Source organism: Rattus rattus, chromosome 10 (genome assembly GCF_011064425.1).
Source record: "Rattus rattus isolate New Zealand chromosome 10, Rrattus_CSIRO_v1, whole genome shotgun sequence".
Classification (NCBI taxonomy): Eukaryota; Metazoa; Chordata; class Mammalia; order Rodentia; family Muridae; genus Rattus; species Rattus rattus.
Window position 1 is genome coordinate 66,961,259 of NC_046163.1, and position 17,906 is coordinate 66,979,164.

General features: G+C 45.2%; 1 protein-coding gene across 1 annotated transcript in view; it reads left to right on the plus strand.

Annotated features, from left to right (window-relative positions):
- Ush2a (usherin) overlaps positions 1-17,906 on the plus strand; it is a 670,292-nt gene that overhangs the window by 572,250 nt on the left and 80,136 nt on the right. Inside the window, exons 58-60 of the mRNA XM_032915475.1 lie at positions 1,394-1,552; positions 3,178-3,340; positions 12,938-13,292. Of these exons, the coding sequence (XP_032771366.1) occupies positions 1,394-1,552; positions 3,178-3,340; positions 12,938-13,292 (677 nt within the window). The remainder of the gene's footprint in view (positions 1-1,393; positions 1,553-3,177; positions 3,341-12,937; positions 13,293-17,906) is intronic.

Below are 17,906 nucleotides of genomic sequence, written 5' to 3' on the forward strand. Positions count from 1 at the left end.
GAACCGAGATTTGATCCCCAGACTCAACATTGAAAACAGATGAAATAAACAAACAGGTATGGCACGTACATTTGTAATTTAGGTCCTGTGTTGGGGAGACAAATGGATCCTAGGGCCTCACTGGTCAGCCAACCTCACCTACTTGATGGGTCCAAGGTCAGTGAGAGAGCCTGTTTCAAAAGGAGAAGATGGTTTATGCCAGGAGCAACAGCCAATGATGTCCTCTGGCCTCCACATGCATGCATGAATTACACACATGCATGTCCACTCACATGTTAGTACATGCACACATGTAGACATGAGCATGCGCTGCTCAGTCTGGGTTGCTAGGTTCTTCCCAATGGAGCATATTTCTAAAGAAGACCATGGGGCACCAGCGTGAGAATCTTCCCAATGCATTGTTTGCACCCACTGTGCACACGATCCCAAGCACCGCTGGGTCGGTCAGTGCCACTTCCTGTTGGGGCTCACAGCTATACAAGCAGAGCCAACTCTTCCTCTGTAGACCTCACCTCTCAGGTGTCCTCCGGCGGGCGCTGAGATGTTCACTCTGTGAGGCTGTCAATGAGTTTCCTTGTTTCTATGGTAGCAACAAACTTACGGATACTCAGCATGTAACTAACCCCATAAATGTCCCACACTCCCCCATCCGTGAGATAATTCAGTCAGAGCCACTGTTATTGTCTCCATTCAAAGCACATCTTCTTTCCTTTAAAAAGTGTATGTTTCTTCATGACCATATAAAACTTAACAGGCATTTAATTATAGGAATAGGTTGTGAATAGATTTTAAAAAAAAGAAAGAAAACAAAAGCCACTACTTTCTTTAGGAAGTGCTAGTGGAAAAAAATGACAGTTATTGGACCCAAATTCCATATGTATTTAAGGCCCATAAGTCTCACTGATGGAATGGACTGTCGTACCTCAATAATTAATGCCCTCCAGGTAGACAGTGACTTGGATATTTTATGGACCATTATGTCAAAGATCCATGTCAGATGAGATGCTTACACCACGGTCTGCAGAAAAATTATTGTCACAAGCAAACTGGAGTTGGTTTTTTTTTTAAATGTACTTTAAGTAAACCTAGGGAGGATGTGACACCCTCCTTAATTGCCACATGTTTTAAGTGACAGGTGCCTTCATTTTTATTTACCATCAGAGTGTATCTTTGAATATGACTATTATGAATGTTTAAACAGCTCTTGTCTTCGGAGTGCACACTGCAGTGTTTTCCAACCTGTGTTGTGTGTAGCTTCAGTCCTACCCCAAGCCGCCCCTTACCTTCCAGAGACAACCTTGTGTGTGTGCACGGTTCTGAGGGGATCGAGGCATTGGTGGGCTTGCATGAGGCAATTACGCATCGTTCTTTCTCTTTCTCTCCCACTTCCCAGGGATCCTGCTTCCCAAGATTCCAGTGGAGTACAGCATCTTACTCAGCGGTGGGAACGTGATGCTCTTAACTTTCTCGGTTGGACTCCGTCGGTCTGCATACCTGAAAAACCTGGCCCCATTCACACAGTATGAAATACGGATACAGGCCTGCCAAGAGGGTGACTATCTTTTAGAAACTTGACCTGGGCTTCTGGGAAAAGTATCTCAAAAACATTTTTTTCTTTCCTTAAAAAGAAACAGTTAAAATACAAAGAGTAATGATTAATTTCTGATGTGTGGGAGACTGATTGCCCAGAAAAACCAGAGCCTGGCATTCATTGAAGCCTAAGACATCCCTACACATTGCATGAATATTTAAATACATAAAAAATACATTAAAGGGTACATTAAAACGGTAGCTTTGTAAAGCCTTGTTTTATAATGCCGTCTAAAAGAAAAACACATAGCTCGCAGAGAGGCCATTAGGAATACAAGACGAAATAGGCTCTAGAATAAATGTCATAGAAGAATGTATTAAACTTGATCTTATTTAAACATTTTCAGGAGGGAGGAGGGGAAAGTTATTTAAGAGCCGAGTTGTAAGCCAAGCTTGGTGGCGCACACCTTTAATCCCAGCACTCGGGAGGCAGAGGCAGGCAGATTTCTGAGATTGGAGCCAGCCTGGTCTACAGAAGGAGTTCTAGGATAGCCAGAGCTTATCTTTAAAAAGCAAACAATAAAAAAGAGTTGAACTGCACACAAATGAGTCTCTGTATTTGGTGGTGATTCCTTGGAGCCAATGCCTTGGGTCTGAGGTCTGTGCTCTAGCCTCTGGCCTGGTAGAAGCCTGAATGCCTTGGGTCTGAAGTCTGTGCTCTAGCCTCTGGCCTGGTAGAAGCAATGCCATCTTAGAATGTGGCCCAGTCATCCTTCCCTGTCATGGAGGACTGAAGAGACATAAACTGATACTCAGAAAAAGAAAACATGGAATCCAGAGAGAATATTACACATTACTTATCTCTTCTCTATGAGAAAGACAGATGTATAAGGCCGGGCACGGTGGTACACACTTTTAATTCCAACACTTAGAGGCTGAAGCAGGCAGATCTCTTAAGTTTGAGGCCAACTGGTCTACCCAGCAAGTTCAGAAGCCTACCAGCCTATGCTCTCCCACTTTCCTTGTCTCGTTACCCTAGACTTGGCTCAAGTTTCAGAGCTGGTCTTGATGACTCGTGTCAGAAACCCCAAGTCTATTTATTGACTTTACCTTACAAACTAGGCCATGGTTTGTTTGAAGGGTTTACTCCCTGATCCAGCCTTTCACTCAACAACATGGAACTGGTTTTTGAGTGAAGCTCTCATGACTTAAAGGCAAAATCATCACATGCTATGGATCTATGCTGTGGATCGCCAATAGACTTTTGGGGTTACTTGTTCAATAGAGGTTGGTTTGATGCATTAGGCACTGTTAAGTGTACTATTTGCGGACATCATTTACATGCTCATGAAATTCAAATGGGGTCACTTTTTAAGTAGAGTAACTGTAGTAGAAATGGAGGCCAGGTCAATCAAGCCTGTGGTTTCTTACCTACCTCAGTATAAACAGATGGTTACTGAATGAACCATCTAAAAGTGATTTTGTATTTTAATGTTCAAATTCCATGGGCTCCCCATAGGACCAAACTGAAACATATATGCAATGTATCCAGACATATTATTTTCATGGCCCTGTTACCCTCCTATATGGCTGTGTAACACTTTGCCTAGCTACAGAAATTAATAAATCCCTGGGTTGCTTTTGCAGCAGGCTGTGGAGTTAGCCCTGGGACATATGTCAGAACGCTTGAAGCAGCACCGGTGGGTCTAATGCCCCCTCTCCTGAAGGCTCTGGGGTCACACTGCATAGAGGTGAAGTGGACGCCACCTACGAGACCCAATGGAATCATCACCAGCTATGTCATTCACAGGTGAGCGGTTTGCGATTGGGGCCGTGCGCCATCCCAGGGCTGCAGAATCACGGGCATGAGCCACATGCACAGGGGACAGAAGGGCATTCGTGTCCTCGGGGGCACTTATGTGTGGAGACTGTGTTGGAAGCTGTGACCTCTGACACGTTCCCCAAAGACCAGGACCCACAGTGTGACCTTTCCTTGAGATCTGTTTGACAGTTGAGACCATAGAGCCCTTGGTTTCTGTTTTGTTTGATCTGGTTTTTGTTTTGTTTTGTTTTATCTCCGTGACTCCTACCCTGCGTGCTACGTGCTGCTGTCTTTGTTTCTCCTCATCGTGTCCATTTTACTTTGCTTCTTTGTGTTTGTGCAATTCTAGGGGCCAAACCAGGGCCTCACACATGGTAAGCAAGTGTTCTACCCCTGAGCTGTATCCCCAGCCCGTCCATCCAACTTTAAAGCCTCTTTCCTTGGATGGCTAATACTATATTTCTCCTCATCGTGTGCAGAATTTACTGCATGGGTATCCCTGATGTAAGGGAAGTGAGGGCAGAAAGAGAGGAAATGGGAAAGGCAGGAAGGGCAGCTGAGGAAGGATGAGGTGGGCTGAAGATGAGGGAGGGTGAAGGTGGAGGGGAGGGAGGAGAGGGGGGGGAGGGGGAGGGGGGGAGAGGGGGGAGGGGGGGGGAGGGGGGGGGGGGGGAGGGGGGGGGGGGGGGGGGGGGGGGGGGGGGGGGGGGGGGGGGGGGGGGGGGGGGGGGGGGGGGGGGGAGGGGGGGGGGGGGGAGGGGAGGGGGGGGGGGGGGAGGGGGGGGGGAGGGGGAGAGGGAGGGGAGAGGGGGGGAAGGGAGGGGGAGGAAGGAGAGGAGAGGGGAGAGGAGGGGAGGAGAAGGGAAGGAAGAGGGGATGGGAGGGGAGGAAAAGGGAGAGGGAAGCAGAGGGGATGGGAGGAAAGGAGAGGAGACAGACATACAGAGGGAAAGCCATACATGAGGGACACCTACCGTAGAAAACACAGGCAGGTGTGGCTGGCAGGCAGTGTTGCACATGAAGCTCCACTCCAAAAGCCACAAAAGTGCAGCCTGCCCCCTCCCCCTCCCCCACCATCCCACTCGCTGCTTTCAAACCCTCCGGTAGCCTCTCTAGCATTTTCCACTGTTCTTTGTTTGGTCCATGTACCCTTGGCAATGGCTGCTATAAGCATTAGACCCTCCTTTAGTGGTCAGCTAAGGGTTTGTAGGCAAAACAAATGGGAATGGAGAAACCGTTACATTTCTGGCTATGTCACCTAAAATAGGCAAGCCCAACTTCTCAGCAAACAGTGACTTGAAAACTAATGTTTCTGATTCACATGCACATGGCCATACGAAACCAGCCGACGAGACCGTGCCCTTTACACTAGTACTTTACTACAGAATCTCAGCTATCCGGCCTCCAGAAGTCCTTTCCTCCCAACTGCTTAATGCTAACTGCACGGGAAAGGTGCATCAAAATCCTGTTCTGAACGAGGGGAAGTAGCCACTGTCAGAGAGCCGGACGCAGCTCCAGTCTGTTGGTTTTTGCAAACCAAGCTCATGATTACAGTGAGCCTTCCGTGGCAGCTACAGCAGAGGGAAACAGGAACCAGAATGCAGAAAGGCCGCTTCAATGAAAAATACTGTAAATTGAACTTGACAGCGTTTGATGGCATTTGATTATTCTAGTCACAGGCAAACAATGATATAAAGAGGAATATGAAACAGAATGTGTTACTGCCTAGCGGACTCCGACGCAATAAACCTTCCCCCGGCGTGACACAATCACTTCACCATCATAATTGTGGCCTGTTTGATACCTCCGAGTACAGCGGAAGGGCGCTGACTGACATAGATACATTTTGTTTTTTATTTAAAGTGAAATGGAAATGGTGCACCGGGGCCCCAGATACAATCGTTATTTTCACCTGCCGAGGCATGAATCACTTGGCAGTTATTCCGGCTGAAGCTTAAATGTGCTTAGACAACAACAATATCAAATTTTTCTTAGATAGCTGCAGAAGAAAAAAATCAGAAATTTGTAAGGACAGAAATAGCATGTAGACGCACAGTTCTTTTTCATCCTGCGACGACGCAGGGCCCCTCGCACGGCTCCGGCTCGAGCTTGCGGTGCTTCTGAGGAGCTTATCCCATGCAATTCCCACTTCATCACTCGCCTCCCTTCTGTCACCAAAGGAATCACATTCAGCCGAAACGGAGACAAGGCTTGGCCTATGCAGATGTTCCCATCAAATCGCAGGAAGCTAAGGTGCCTGTTTCATTTGAAAACGCTTGTGGCAATTCTCACTGATCCCCCCCCCCACCCCGAATTACTCCCCATCCCCTGTAATTCTCTTCCGTTGTTTTAATATTGCGCCTACGTATCATACTGCTAAAAATAGAAAGTACCTGCCCTAATAAGGAGGTAAGATGTTCATGATCTCAAGAACAAAACAGAACGGTCCACGTGTCACTTGCGTTTCTTATCACTGGGATTCAGGGAGGAGGGGTTCAGCTCTGCTCACAGTTACGTGGGTGGGGAAGGCGTGGTACCGTTCCAGGTAGACAAAATGGCTTCTTTCCACAGCAGTGGGGCATGAGTTGGCTTCTTCAATTCATGTTGGAATCAAAAAGAGGAAGTTGAGCACAGCCACAGCTCTTGTCTCTGCTCCTAATCCCATACCTCTGCCAGCCCACAGGTTCCACAACCTCTCAAAAGCAGCACCCCCATTGGAGACCAAATGTTCCAACACTGGGGTCGGTGAGGAGCGTCCCATATTTAAATCACCGTAACCTATTAATGACAGACTCTTTAATGTGAATGTCCCAACTTAAATTTCCAGTCACCTAGGCTGCCTGGTTGACTCCGTGCAAATCATAATGGAAGCTTTGTGTAAGGGTTTTCGTAAACAGTGAGGAAGTTTGGAGTGGTGTTTGATTACTTATTTACTATCAAGATGCAGGCAAGGCCAGCCTGCATGGTCACCTCTTCCTCAAAGAGAGGCTGGTTAGGGTAAAGATTCTTCAGTCTGACCACTTCATCAGGTCCATAGCCTATAAATGGTGAAATTCTCACCCCTTGCATCTACAAAATCCACCCACGGTGCTTCCTTAGGAATTGGCAAAGCACTTAGTAAAATTACGTCCGCCCACTAGGAGCTTCCATGTAAATAGAGATGAAATTACATAGTGCTCAGAGTCTCTCGAACCTTCCCTCTTAAATGACTAATGATATTCGAACCGTCTATGTGCGTTAGAAGTCAAAAGTGCATATAAAGACACTTTAACACTGTGGAAAGGGAAGGAATGAATACGATGAAGCTTCCTTCGGGTCCTAAGAACGACTTTAGGTTTGTGTTTCCAAGCAGGGAACAGAAGCGATTGCGTAGAATGGATGGACAAGCTGAGTTGTCTGAGGAAAGGCAACCATTAAGACAGAGAAACACTGATGAACTCTCATTCATGCTGTGTGAAAAGGCAGACATGGGCCTTGAGTTAGATGATAAATAGCTTAGCTGTATACACACACCAAGGGACACGCAGCTCTTTAAACTTTAATTCTTACTACTAAGGATCTTATTTCTACCTAACACAAGCTAAAGTGTGATGAGTAACAGAGTGCGGGGCATGGAAACGTTCGCTGGGAACTTTAGAGGTGCGTTATTTACGTTTCATTACTGTGACAGAACACCGGAACCAGAAGGGGTCTGTGGACAAGTGGGTGTCTCTGGGCTCGTGTTCGGAGGGGAAGGGGTCCATACTGTTGGGGGACGGGTGGCAGCAAGAAGCCAGAGTGAGAAGCTGAGAGAACACATCTTTAACTACAAAAGGAGGCAGAGGGAGACCTGAGAGTTGGGGAGACTCTAGCCTCTCAAAGCCCACTTCCTTCCTCAAGGCTGTGCCCACTGACGGCTCCATAACGTTCCCAAATAACACCAGCAACCGGGGACCCCGAGTGTTCACATATCTGAGCCTATGGGGGGTTGTCTGTTTGCTTTTCAATCAAACCACCACAATAGAGTACGTCTGTTTTCAGAATATTCATGGAACATTTCATGATGCCCATGTTATTGAGACTAGTCCTTCCAAAATAAGACCTTGGTGGCTGCTGACATTTTAAAAGAAACATGTTTAGTAGGAAAGAGTACTTAACCACAGCAGTGTGAAAGGTCGCTCGTATAACTCATCCTTATAACCTCGCTAGGACATTTGTAATCACTATGAGTGGATGTAAACACCGTCATTTAGTATATTAGCATTGATGTATTATGTTCTCTTTTATGTAAAAACAATCACATTTCCCGGACTCCTCTCCTGGAGGCTTCATGTTTATTGGTCTATGATCTTTATGCAGCAAATCTTTGTGTGATCATGTTAAAAATTACACTTGATTATTTCTCCCGATTCTTTTATGGCCCTTCCCATTCCTAAAACTGAAGTTAATTTTGTGAACAGGGCTAAGATAAGAATCCCAGTCTTTATTAGAAAAGAGTATGTCATGAATTGTCAGTTTGATATGCCACCTATTCAAACTTCATTATTTAGTACATTTAAGGAACAAACACACACACACACACACACACACACACATGCATACTTCATATATATAATATATATTATAACATATAATATATAATGCACATATGTATAAATATATACATATTTATATGTGTTGTATATATTATATAAAATATATACATATATAAAAATATATACATATGTATAAATAAACAAATATGTATTTATATGTGTATTGTGTATATTATATATAAATATATTTATACATGTGTACTAAATAATACATATATGTCATAATATATACAGCATACATATATAAATACATATATAATACCCATATGTATATACATGCAGTATACATACAGAAAGACACACATATATGCTGTGGTAGATAGAGTTTACCTGACTGGCGGTGAAGGTATTATAGGTGTCAGTAAAATAAGAAAATTCCCCCATGCTAAAGTCCACAGTTAAGCACTTGTCATGTGTAGCTAGTGCTAGAGTTGAAAGTACTCCTGGAACAGACTTGGATCATCTGAATGTTGACTTCAGAGGGACAGGCCAGGCTGATGGACAGCTGTCTGGATTATTAGACACCAAAATAATGACAGCAGTACATACCTCACGTGACGGTATGAAGGGTCTTCTCCACCCCTCCTACTGTTCATTTACCATCGTCTCATTCTCACAGCCAGTGTGGTAATGTTATGTGGCCAGTGTTATATGGGGTGGCAAAGGCAGAATCGCAACTTGACTGAATCCAGAAGCAATCTGCCATCGCTCTCCATGATTTTCCTATCTTCCTCTTTCTGTGGGCCTCATCACTTTCTATTAGCAATCAAGGTGTAATCAGAGAGAGAGAGAGAGAGAGAGAGAGAGAGAGAGAGAGACAGGGGAGAGGGAGGGAGAGGGAAGGGAGAAGGAGGGGAGACAGACAGACAGACAGACAGAGACAGACTGGGGAGGGAGAGGGAAAGGGAAGAAGAAGAAGGAGAGAGAGAGAAGAAGGAGAGAGAGAGAGAGAGAGAGAGAGAGAGAGAGAGAGGAAGAAGAAGAAGAAGAAGAAGAAGAAGAAGAAGAAGAAGAAGAAGAAGAAGAAGAAGAAGAAGAAGAAGAAGAAGAAGAAGAAGAAGAAGAAGAGAGCGTGCCCAATTACTTTAACCAAGGGATTTAATGTTGGTAGCCATGTGGGATAAATGTGTTAATTAGGTAACTGAAAAGAGAAGAAGAAAATCCAAGATAACTTGGGAATAGGAGGCACCTTAGGGGCTGAGGAATGCAGGAAGTGGACCAAGTTATTAAATCAGAGAAACTTAGAGGCAGAGCCCTGAGCAACTGGGTCCCAGCATTCCAAGGAGAGTGTCTGTGCCGCTGGCTCCTTGGGGAAACAGGGAGACTTAGCTGTTTTCTCAAGTGAAACTAACATCGTACTGGACACACCTCCTCTTCCCGAGTGGGGGATTCCTTGCCGGCAAGATGCTCAGAGTAACAGCTACAGAAGGAAACAAGAAGAGAGCCAGTTCCTCTCGCTTGCATGTCCTGGTCCCACTATTGACAGAACCCAGCATCAAGTTCCTTGATGAAGCAAGAAATGGAGATCTCAATCTCTACGCTACGTAATAAGTATATTTAAAATGTTTAAAGAAGGACATTTTATACACAAAGCGAGAGCAAATGACTGTGAGAAACCTATACTTTCTGGATTCCTAATTCTCTTCATTCTCCTCCTAGCGAGAGGCAACACTAAACCACCTGTTTCTGAAAGAGCTGTCCGAGTATGCTGTATGTAATGAACGGTCCATGCATGCGACTGTCCACTGATTGCTGAGCATGCAGTCCCAGAATACACACTATTCTGGAGGAACATGACCATGCCCATGAACAGTTGACACCCAATAATTAGGAAAAGGAACGTGTTCTCCTCAACCTCTTCTCTGGGCGTGCTCAGATACAAAGAGAACCTGGCTTTAACGCCATACGTGGGTTACGGCGTGTTGTCCTATACTATTAATTTATTAAGAAATCAATATAAGAAATAATTTCCCAGGCTTCACCCTTCCATTGCTTTGGCAAACACACTTGAAGCTACCATCACACTGTATCCCTGAAATAGTGCAGATTCTTAAAATTCCCCCTCAGACAGCATTTTCTCATGTCGTTTTTTAAGAAAACCATGGCTACATCTCAATTTGGGAGTTCACGAGATGTTTAATAGAAATTAATTGAATCGTCATAGCAAGTCTGAAGTAGGACACAACAGAAAATGTAGTCTTCCGGTAGAACTCTGATCAGTTTGCTTACACTGTCCTATCCCTAGCAGTTTCGTTCTAAAATGCTAATCAGAGTCCTTGGCTGTGAGTCCTGGGATTCTCCTTAGAGCCCTTACACACCCAATACCTCAGATATGCAGCAGGCACAAGAGACAAGCTTGGCACACCCACATAGAATGCATAACCTGGTCCTTGACTGGAAGCAGGTCACAATGAAGCCACAGGTCAGCGAGATGAACCTGATGCCTCTCCAGCTCGCTCATCCTTAGACCACGGTGATTGGTCCCCTGGAGAAGCATCCGATTCCCAGCGTGAAAGACTTTCCACATCCTGCTTCTGTTTTGTGAAAGGTGCTGTCGTTTGCTTTGTCTTAATCACCCTCCGAGTTTTGATGGGGCCGGTTAATCTGATGTGGCAGCCTGTATGTTCCCCAGCGTCTGAGGAGGGTGTTAATTAAAGACTTCTAACAGCCTGGAAAATATTGATTTATTCAACACTCTCTTCTCCACTAGAGACTGAGCTGGAAGACGAGGGCCCTGCTTTTCCTTCCATTCTTTGTCAGCCTAGCTCTCTACTTCAATAAAATATAAGAATTGATAAAGATGGGGCCAAAAGGCAGAAAGAAATCATGAGGTTATATACCTTTTAGCCACTCATTTGAGAAGTAGATGCTTGAACCCTTCATGGACACTGGGAACATGGAGCTGTAACAGGCCCAGTTCCCTTCCTGTCACATGTGTGTTGTGACTTTATACCAGAATAAGCAAAAATCTGTTCCCAACTCAACATCAGATACGTGAGGCCATCTTAAATGGCAAATTGTTTCTCTTGCCTCAGTGTTTATTGGTTTATATATTCAATACCAAAAGACAATGCATCCAGCTGAGTTTTGTGAGCAGTGAAACTTTAACTGTAATATGACAGAGTGACCTTACATTGGGAGTTAGAAGGATGTTTTGAGAGTATTCTGGACTGTGATAGGTTTTAGGAGACATCGAAATCGTGCTCTGTCCGTTAAAACTCTCTAACTCAAGCTTCTGGTCCTGTGCTTACCATGTGGTCTCCATTTGCACACAGTTCTGTTTCATGTTCCCAACCCCCCATCCTCTTGGTATAGCCGCCTCCTCTCCATCTCCCTGCTCCTGAGTCAAAGATGGCAAAGATGGCGTTTATGTGTAGTTCTTGATCCATGACCACAAGTGTATCAAGAAGTAATGATAATGAGACTGTTTCCTGCTTTGATGGGGTATGGTTTAATTAAGATTAATTTTAATGGAGAGAAAATAAGTGGTAGGTAAGAAATCTGTCCACGTACTGTTCAACCACCCTTCAGGCAAATGCAAGGCACATCACTCTAGGTAAACATCCAGAAGAACTGTAGGTTCTCCAGTTTAGCAGGACTGAATGAGCACTGGAGGCTTGAACCCATGGTGCTGGGAGGTCTTGAGGTGGGCCTTCCAAGGTCTGTACTGATGACCTCGGGCTGTCCATTAAAACCCACAGTGGGCCAGCCCACGGTATCTGGGCATAGTGATCCCCATGCCGCAGAAGGGTCAGCCTTGCTGTGCATTGCAGTCACCACAGTCACATCGGCTATCACAGAGTCATATGGAACCTCAGGCATGGGTAACATCAGTTAGGGAGAGTCCTATGGAGCCTAGCACAGTCTAGAGGCTTAGGATTCCCCAGACACCAGTCATCGTACGTGCAATCCCGTGGTTCTGTACAAGGGTAGACCTGAATAAGGCTGCTGTGCACTCCCGTGATCTGCTCCTCACGTGGAGGGGTGAAAAGCATAAAATAATCCTCCACGTACTCGACAAAACATGCAAATTGTGACCTGGTGTTGATTTACTCAACCATTCCCAGCTCAGTTAACCAGATCTCACAGGCGTGCCCCCTTGTTTATTTCCCAGGTGACTCCAGACCTTGTCACCTTGACAGTATTAGCACAGACATAGAAAACACAGAGAAACATTTCACCAAAGCATGATCTATGCTCCGAGGTTCTAATTCTCAAACAGCGCAGCATTTGGTCCCTCACACTGCGTGCATTGTTCAAGAGAAGATGATACGGCAAAATCTGATCACTGGTTCCTCTTCTCACAGCTCCAACAAAAGCCTGAAGCAGGAGCCTAAGGAAAGAAGAGTTTGTTCACAGTGGGAGGGTGCGGTCCCTCAGGAGGGAAAGGCCAGTGGCAGGCAGGGGAGTCCTGTTACCTCCATAGTCAGGAAGTGGAGAGGTGCAGGAGTGCCTGTTACAGCCAGAGTCCAGCCTAGAGGTGTGGATGCTGGTACTCAGAGTGCTTTCACCTTTTTATTCTGTCCAGGAGCCCAGCCCATGACATGATGCCACCCTCAGATGGGGCTTCCCAGTTCACCTGACCCAATTTAGACATTTCCTCACAGACTGGCCCAGAGCTAGCTTTGTCTCCTAGGGAATGCTAGAACTTGTCGCATTTGACAATATCAATTGGCATATTAAGCATCATGGCACCGTGTTGTCTAAATTTTTATATCTTTTATATTTACATGTTTCTTTTGACCTGTATGTACTTTTCAACACACACACACACACACACACACACACACACACACACACACAATGTCAACTACATTAAGAAAATGGCCTTGAGTAGACCTCCAGCATATTCCTGTTCAAGAACAATTATCAGGAAGACAATCTTCTTGATAACCAAGATGAAGAGGAAGGAATCCTAATCACCAGTCTGTCTGTCTGTCTGTCTCTGTGTCTGTCTGTCAAGCTGTTTGAAGTGTCTGGGTGCTACACGACTTCCTTGGTTCTTTTGCAGGCGTCCTGCTGACACTGAAGAGGAGTCTCTGCTCTTTGTCTGGTCAGAAGGAGCTCTTGAGTTCACTGATGACACAGACACTCTGCGGCCTTTTACCCTGTATGAGTACCGAGTGAGAGCCTGGAACTCCAAGGGTGTAGTGGACAGCCCGTGGTCATCAGTACAGACCTTGGAAGCCCCACCTCAAGACCTCCCAGCACCATGGGTTCAAGTCACCAGTGCTCATTCAGTCCTGCTAAACTGGACAGAGCCAGAAGCCCCCAATGGCCTTATCTCCCAGTACCATGTGATCTACCAAGAGAGACCAGATGAGGCAGCGCCCGGCAGTTCTACCGTGCATGCGTTCACAGTGAAGGTAAGAACTTAGAAGCCATAGCAAGCCCCCAGATTATCTGGTTAACAGGTTATAATTCATTTCCCTATCTGCTTGTCATTTTCCTCACTTAGAACATAAGTATATGAATTTTTCATATGTGAAAATCAGCAATATGGTCCTAGGAATAAGATAATAAATTAAGTATGAGGAGTATTTGGGGACCAGTTGGCAGACCAGAACTGATTTGTATTACTACAAGCAAATAAATGAATCTCTGTGCCTGATTACCTTTACAAACCCACTAAATGGGAATAATTCAGGATGCCCTCCAGACTGCATAGGAATGATGTCAAGATAAGAACGTGTAATTTTCTAGTATGTCAAAGAATCAATCTTACACACATATGTATGTCTACACACACACAGAGGGGGTCATAATAGTCCATGTGCTGGAAAAGACACATGTGCTCTAACAGGGTATTAATTATTCTCTCCCGAGCTGTTGCCCCTGATGCATAAAACAGTTTCATTAGTTCACCTAGTATTCCCTGAGAGTTTTCTTTATGCAAAATACTCGTGTTCTATGAGAGACGCGGAATTGTGGTGGTCTTTGTATCAGACACTTTTGTATAGTTTTGTAGAGATGAGACCCTATATAGTGTAGGGTCTGTACTATAGTGCACTATAGTGTCCAGTCTCCTGGGATTTAAATACCACACACCTCCACTTGTCACTCATGAGTCACAGTCCAAGAACAGGTATCCCACAGAAAGCATTGCTCCGGAGATGCTAAGAAGTCAACCGGAAGCACTCAGGCTGGAGAGCCTGTATGCAGAAAAATTAAATGTTCGGGTTTTCAAACTAGGCTCAGACACCACCGGCCAACCCTTGCAAATAAGGAGATGTCTAGGTAGTGTTGAATATTACTTTTTAAAATTAAAGCCAGTTGCCTGTGCTTTAAGCCTATGGAAGTCCAAGCCAAATGAAGGTAAGGAGTTTGTGTTTATCAGGATGGAGAAACAGCCCGGGTTCGGGTGCTGTGGTGTAATTCCAAGAGAAGCCTTGTAAGGGGTGGTAAAGCTTTGCATTTACTGCTGTCCTTACTTTTCTCTTATGATCCAACAAAAAGCAGCAGGAGAGACATCAGTGTGGATGGCCTCATCTTATTCCACAATTGATATTTTGTTCTCCTTTTTGACATTCTCTTCCTATCAGCCTTTTCCTATTTAATTTCCAGCTCCCTCTTTATAAGCAGTAGTAGCCACTGTCTCACATAGAGGCCATCATTCAACTGATAATTTGACCTACAGGGAAATGCTATTTTTATAAACCATATTCTTAGAACGTGTACTCTAATCCTTCACCCGTAAAGTAACTTTGGTTAAAATACTGAAACACTGTGATAAATATATTTTCATCAAAGGCACCAGTAACAATGACCAAGCCTTGTTCTTTCAACATATAACTTCCAAGAGTATATGCCTAATCATATATTCTCCCCAGGTCTACTGCAGTTCCTTGGGGAGATTACCATGAGTCACTGCTTATGTGGTTTTATTATAAAACATGCTTTAAGAATCTGATGGATGTGAGAACTCTGTCCTTTGTTTGTTCCGCTGGGTTCTATTTATACATTGCTAACATGTTCCCGGAAGAGCAGCCAGCCAGTGGCCTCAGGCTGGAAGCTACACATGGAGTGCTTCCTGTCATTGACTTCAATGTCCCCATCCTGACAGAGCCATCATGAAGCACTTTCTCTATTGTTCTAAAACTTGCTATCTATACAATGCAGAAGAGACTGGCCAGCATAATCAAGGTATACGTAATATCCCACATCTTATTTTTCAATGTGCATATTCATCCCAAGTGACCTTCGAACATTCCGGATCAATGACCCCGAGAGCAAGCCCCCCCTCTCCCCAGAGATTTGGTTGGGTTCATCCGGAAAGCTCCATCTGAGTTGTTCAAGCAACCAAGGCCAGCTTCCATAAAGCCAGGACTCAGACTCTGGTCACCAGGCCAAATCCCCAGGGCATAGTCACCATGACCTCACATGGACTGAGATTCTGAATGAGATCATCAGAAAAATAGGCCATAGTCTATGACTCTCATTTTCTTCTACATTCCCAGTGTAGAGGCTGTGTTTAACCATATATGTATGTATGTATATAATATATATATATTATATATGTGTATGTATATATATATATGTGTGTGTGTGTATATATATACACATAGTGTGTGTGTGTGTGTGTGTGTGTGTGTGTGTGTGTGTGTGAGAAAGAGAAAGAGAAGGAGAGGAAGAGGGAGAGAGGGAGAGAGGGAGAGAGAGAGCAAGCAAAGGCCACTGTGGAAGAAAGAGCTTACACATCCTGATCAAAGCCTATCATGAAACTCAAGGTAGAAACGTGGAGGTAAGAAGTGAAGTAGAGACTCATCTGCTCTCTCATACACCCCAAGGCCAGTCTGCTGCTCAGGAGTGGCTCCCCATCTTGGCTGGAGGGAGTGACCAACTGACTTACCCCCAGGGCAGTCTGATGGAGGAGGCATTGCCTCAGTGAAAGTTCATCTTCCAAGATCACCTTGGCTTGGGTCAAGTTAACAAAAATCTAACCATCACACTATTATAGCCAAATTTCTTCTCCAAAATTTTAAGCCTAATTTTTTTTATTTGTTTGTTTTCTGAACAACACATCCTCCCTGTACTGCTGCAGCGATCTTTAGGGTCAAGCAGATTTAATCATGGTGGATAAACAGTCATTGGAGACTATGTTCCTTATCAGTATCAGTGTTGGGACCTACTATGAGACTGAGTCAAACAGTGATTGGGTAGGAAGGTAGGCGATCAAAGGTGGGGCACAAGTTATTAGCAGGGCATTGACGTTTCCAAGCCCCTCACTGCAGTACATGGGACTCCATTTTAAATGTTGCTCCAAGACTCCTCCTGGATTTACTTGCTCTGGCTAAAATTTTCCCCAGCAAAGAAGCGATGTTTACTACAAATGAGGCCCCAGAGTAGAACACTGTTAGAAAAGCAAAGCAACCCGGACTTGTGAAAGACATCCCAAATGTCACTCATTTGGTCCCTAGATTATTGTCCCACATATACTCAAGGGACCACCAAAATTTCACCACCCATGATGCAAACCCATCCCTAGCTTGCCCAGGTCCCCCCAGAGCTGTTTAGAAGCAGGTGGAGGTTGCTGGGGGAGCCACATGAAGCAGGTGTGGTAGAGCCATGAATCCTGCTGGCAGTGGCAGTGGATGGAGAACAGGCAGCGGGGGCCCTCCATGGGGGTGAAGAGGAGATATCTTGGCAGGAGGAGCAGCAGCAGCAGAGGCAGCAGGAGAGGAGAAATGGGAACTCTGCAGCTTTTAACGCATCCCGAATTTCTCTCCCAACACCGCAAAAAGCCACCTCTCTTTGAGTCTAAGCTGGTCTCCCTGAAGCAAAAAGACCAACATTCTTAGGGTGTCTTCAGATCTTTGTAGACGTCCTTACTGGAAACAGGCTTCGGTTACAAATCCCTAAACTTACTTCCCCCATTAACTCTGTGATGGATGGTGCTGTGTCAGAAGAGGCTGAATTTAGCCTCTCTTGGCATGCAAGAGTTCCATGGTACTGCTTGCGGGAACACTCCTGGCGAGGCTGGCGAGGCTGTTCACACCACTCAGGTCTGTTTGCTTTTGCTCACTGGCACCTGCCATCACCTTGGCACCTGTCACCGCACTGGCAGAAACACCTTGGGTTTTAAAGGCAAAGGGGTTTTACTTACTAGTCGGTGCTCTAAGTCCCTGCTTGCCCTACAGATTACAGAACACCGAGCCCAAAGCATACCTTTGCCCAGTCCCCTGATGGTTTCTCGCTCCATACGTAGAATCAGACATAAGGTGCCGATGAGATGAGCGAGCGATTTGGGTCACTAAGAGTTGGCTTCTCATCTGGGCATAAAATCCAGAATTACAACACTAGTCTCTACATTCCGGCTGCCAAACTCCCTTTCCCAATGTCAAGGAGGAGGTATTTAAAATTTCCTCATGTGCTTGGCCCAGATCTCCTTACCATTAAACAGATTTGTAGCCAACACCCATTGTGAGAGACTTCATAATTGCCCTATTACGAAAGGTTTGTGAGTGAATTGATGGACTCAACTCTAATCCCATTTTCGTTTTGGCTTACTATAATGTAAAATATCGTTGCTTCTTACGCATGATCTTACATTGGCTGTAGCTGTGACCATGTGGCATTTCTCAGCCTTTCTTCTGCAGACCCATTTATCGGGTGGCGGGAACGCTCTGTAAGATGGCTTCATTCTAGAAGGGTCTCTCGTGTTACAGACAGTGGTAGGGAAAACACTTGGCAGCTGCACCTCAACTCCCTTGCACGCCTGTCCATTAGAGAGATTTTTTCACACTTTGTAGTGCAACTGGGCCATTCTTTCTATTACATGAAGGATGCAGAACATGTACACAGTAGCATCATACAAAGCAGTGAATCTCATCATCGGGGTGTGTTTGGTCTGATGTTGCATTCTTGTTCACAAGCCTTGCGCGATCTCCCTTCACCTACTCCTCTGTAAAACCTTTGTTTGGCTCCTTGTACTTGATTCTGTCCAGCTCCACTAAGATTCCCTTATCTACCCATCAACATTG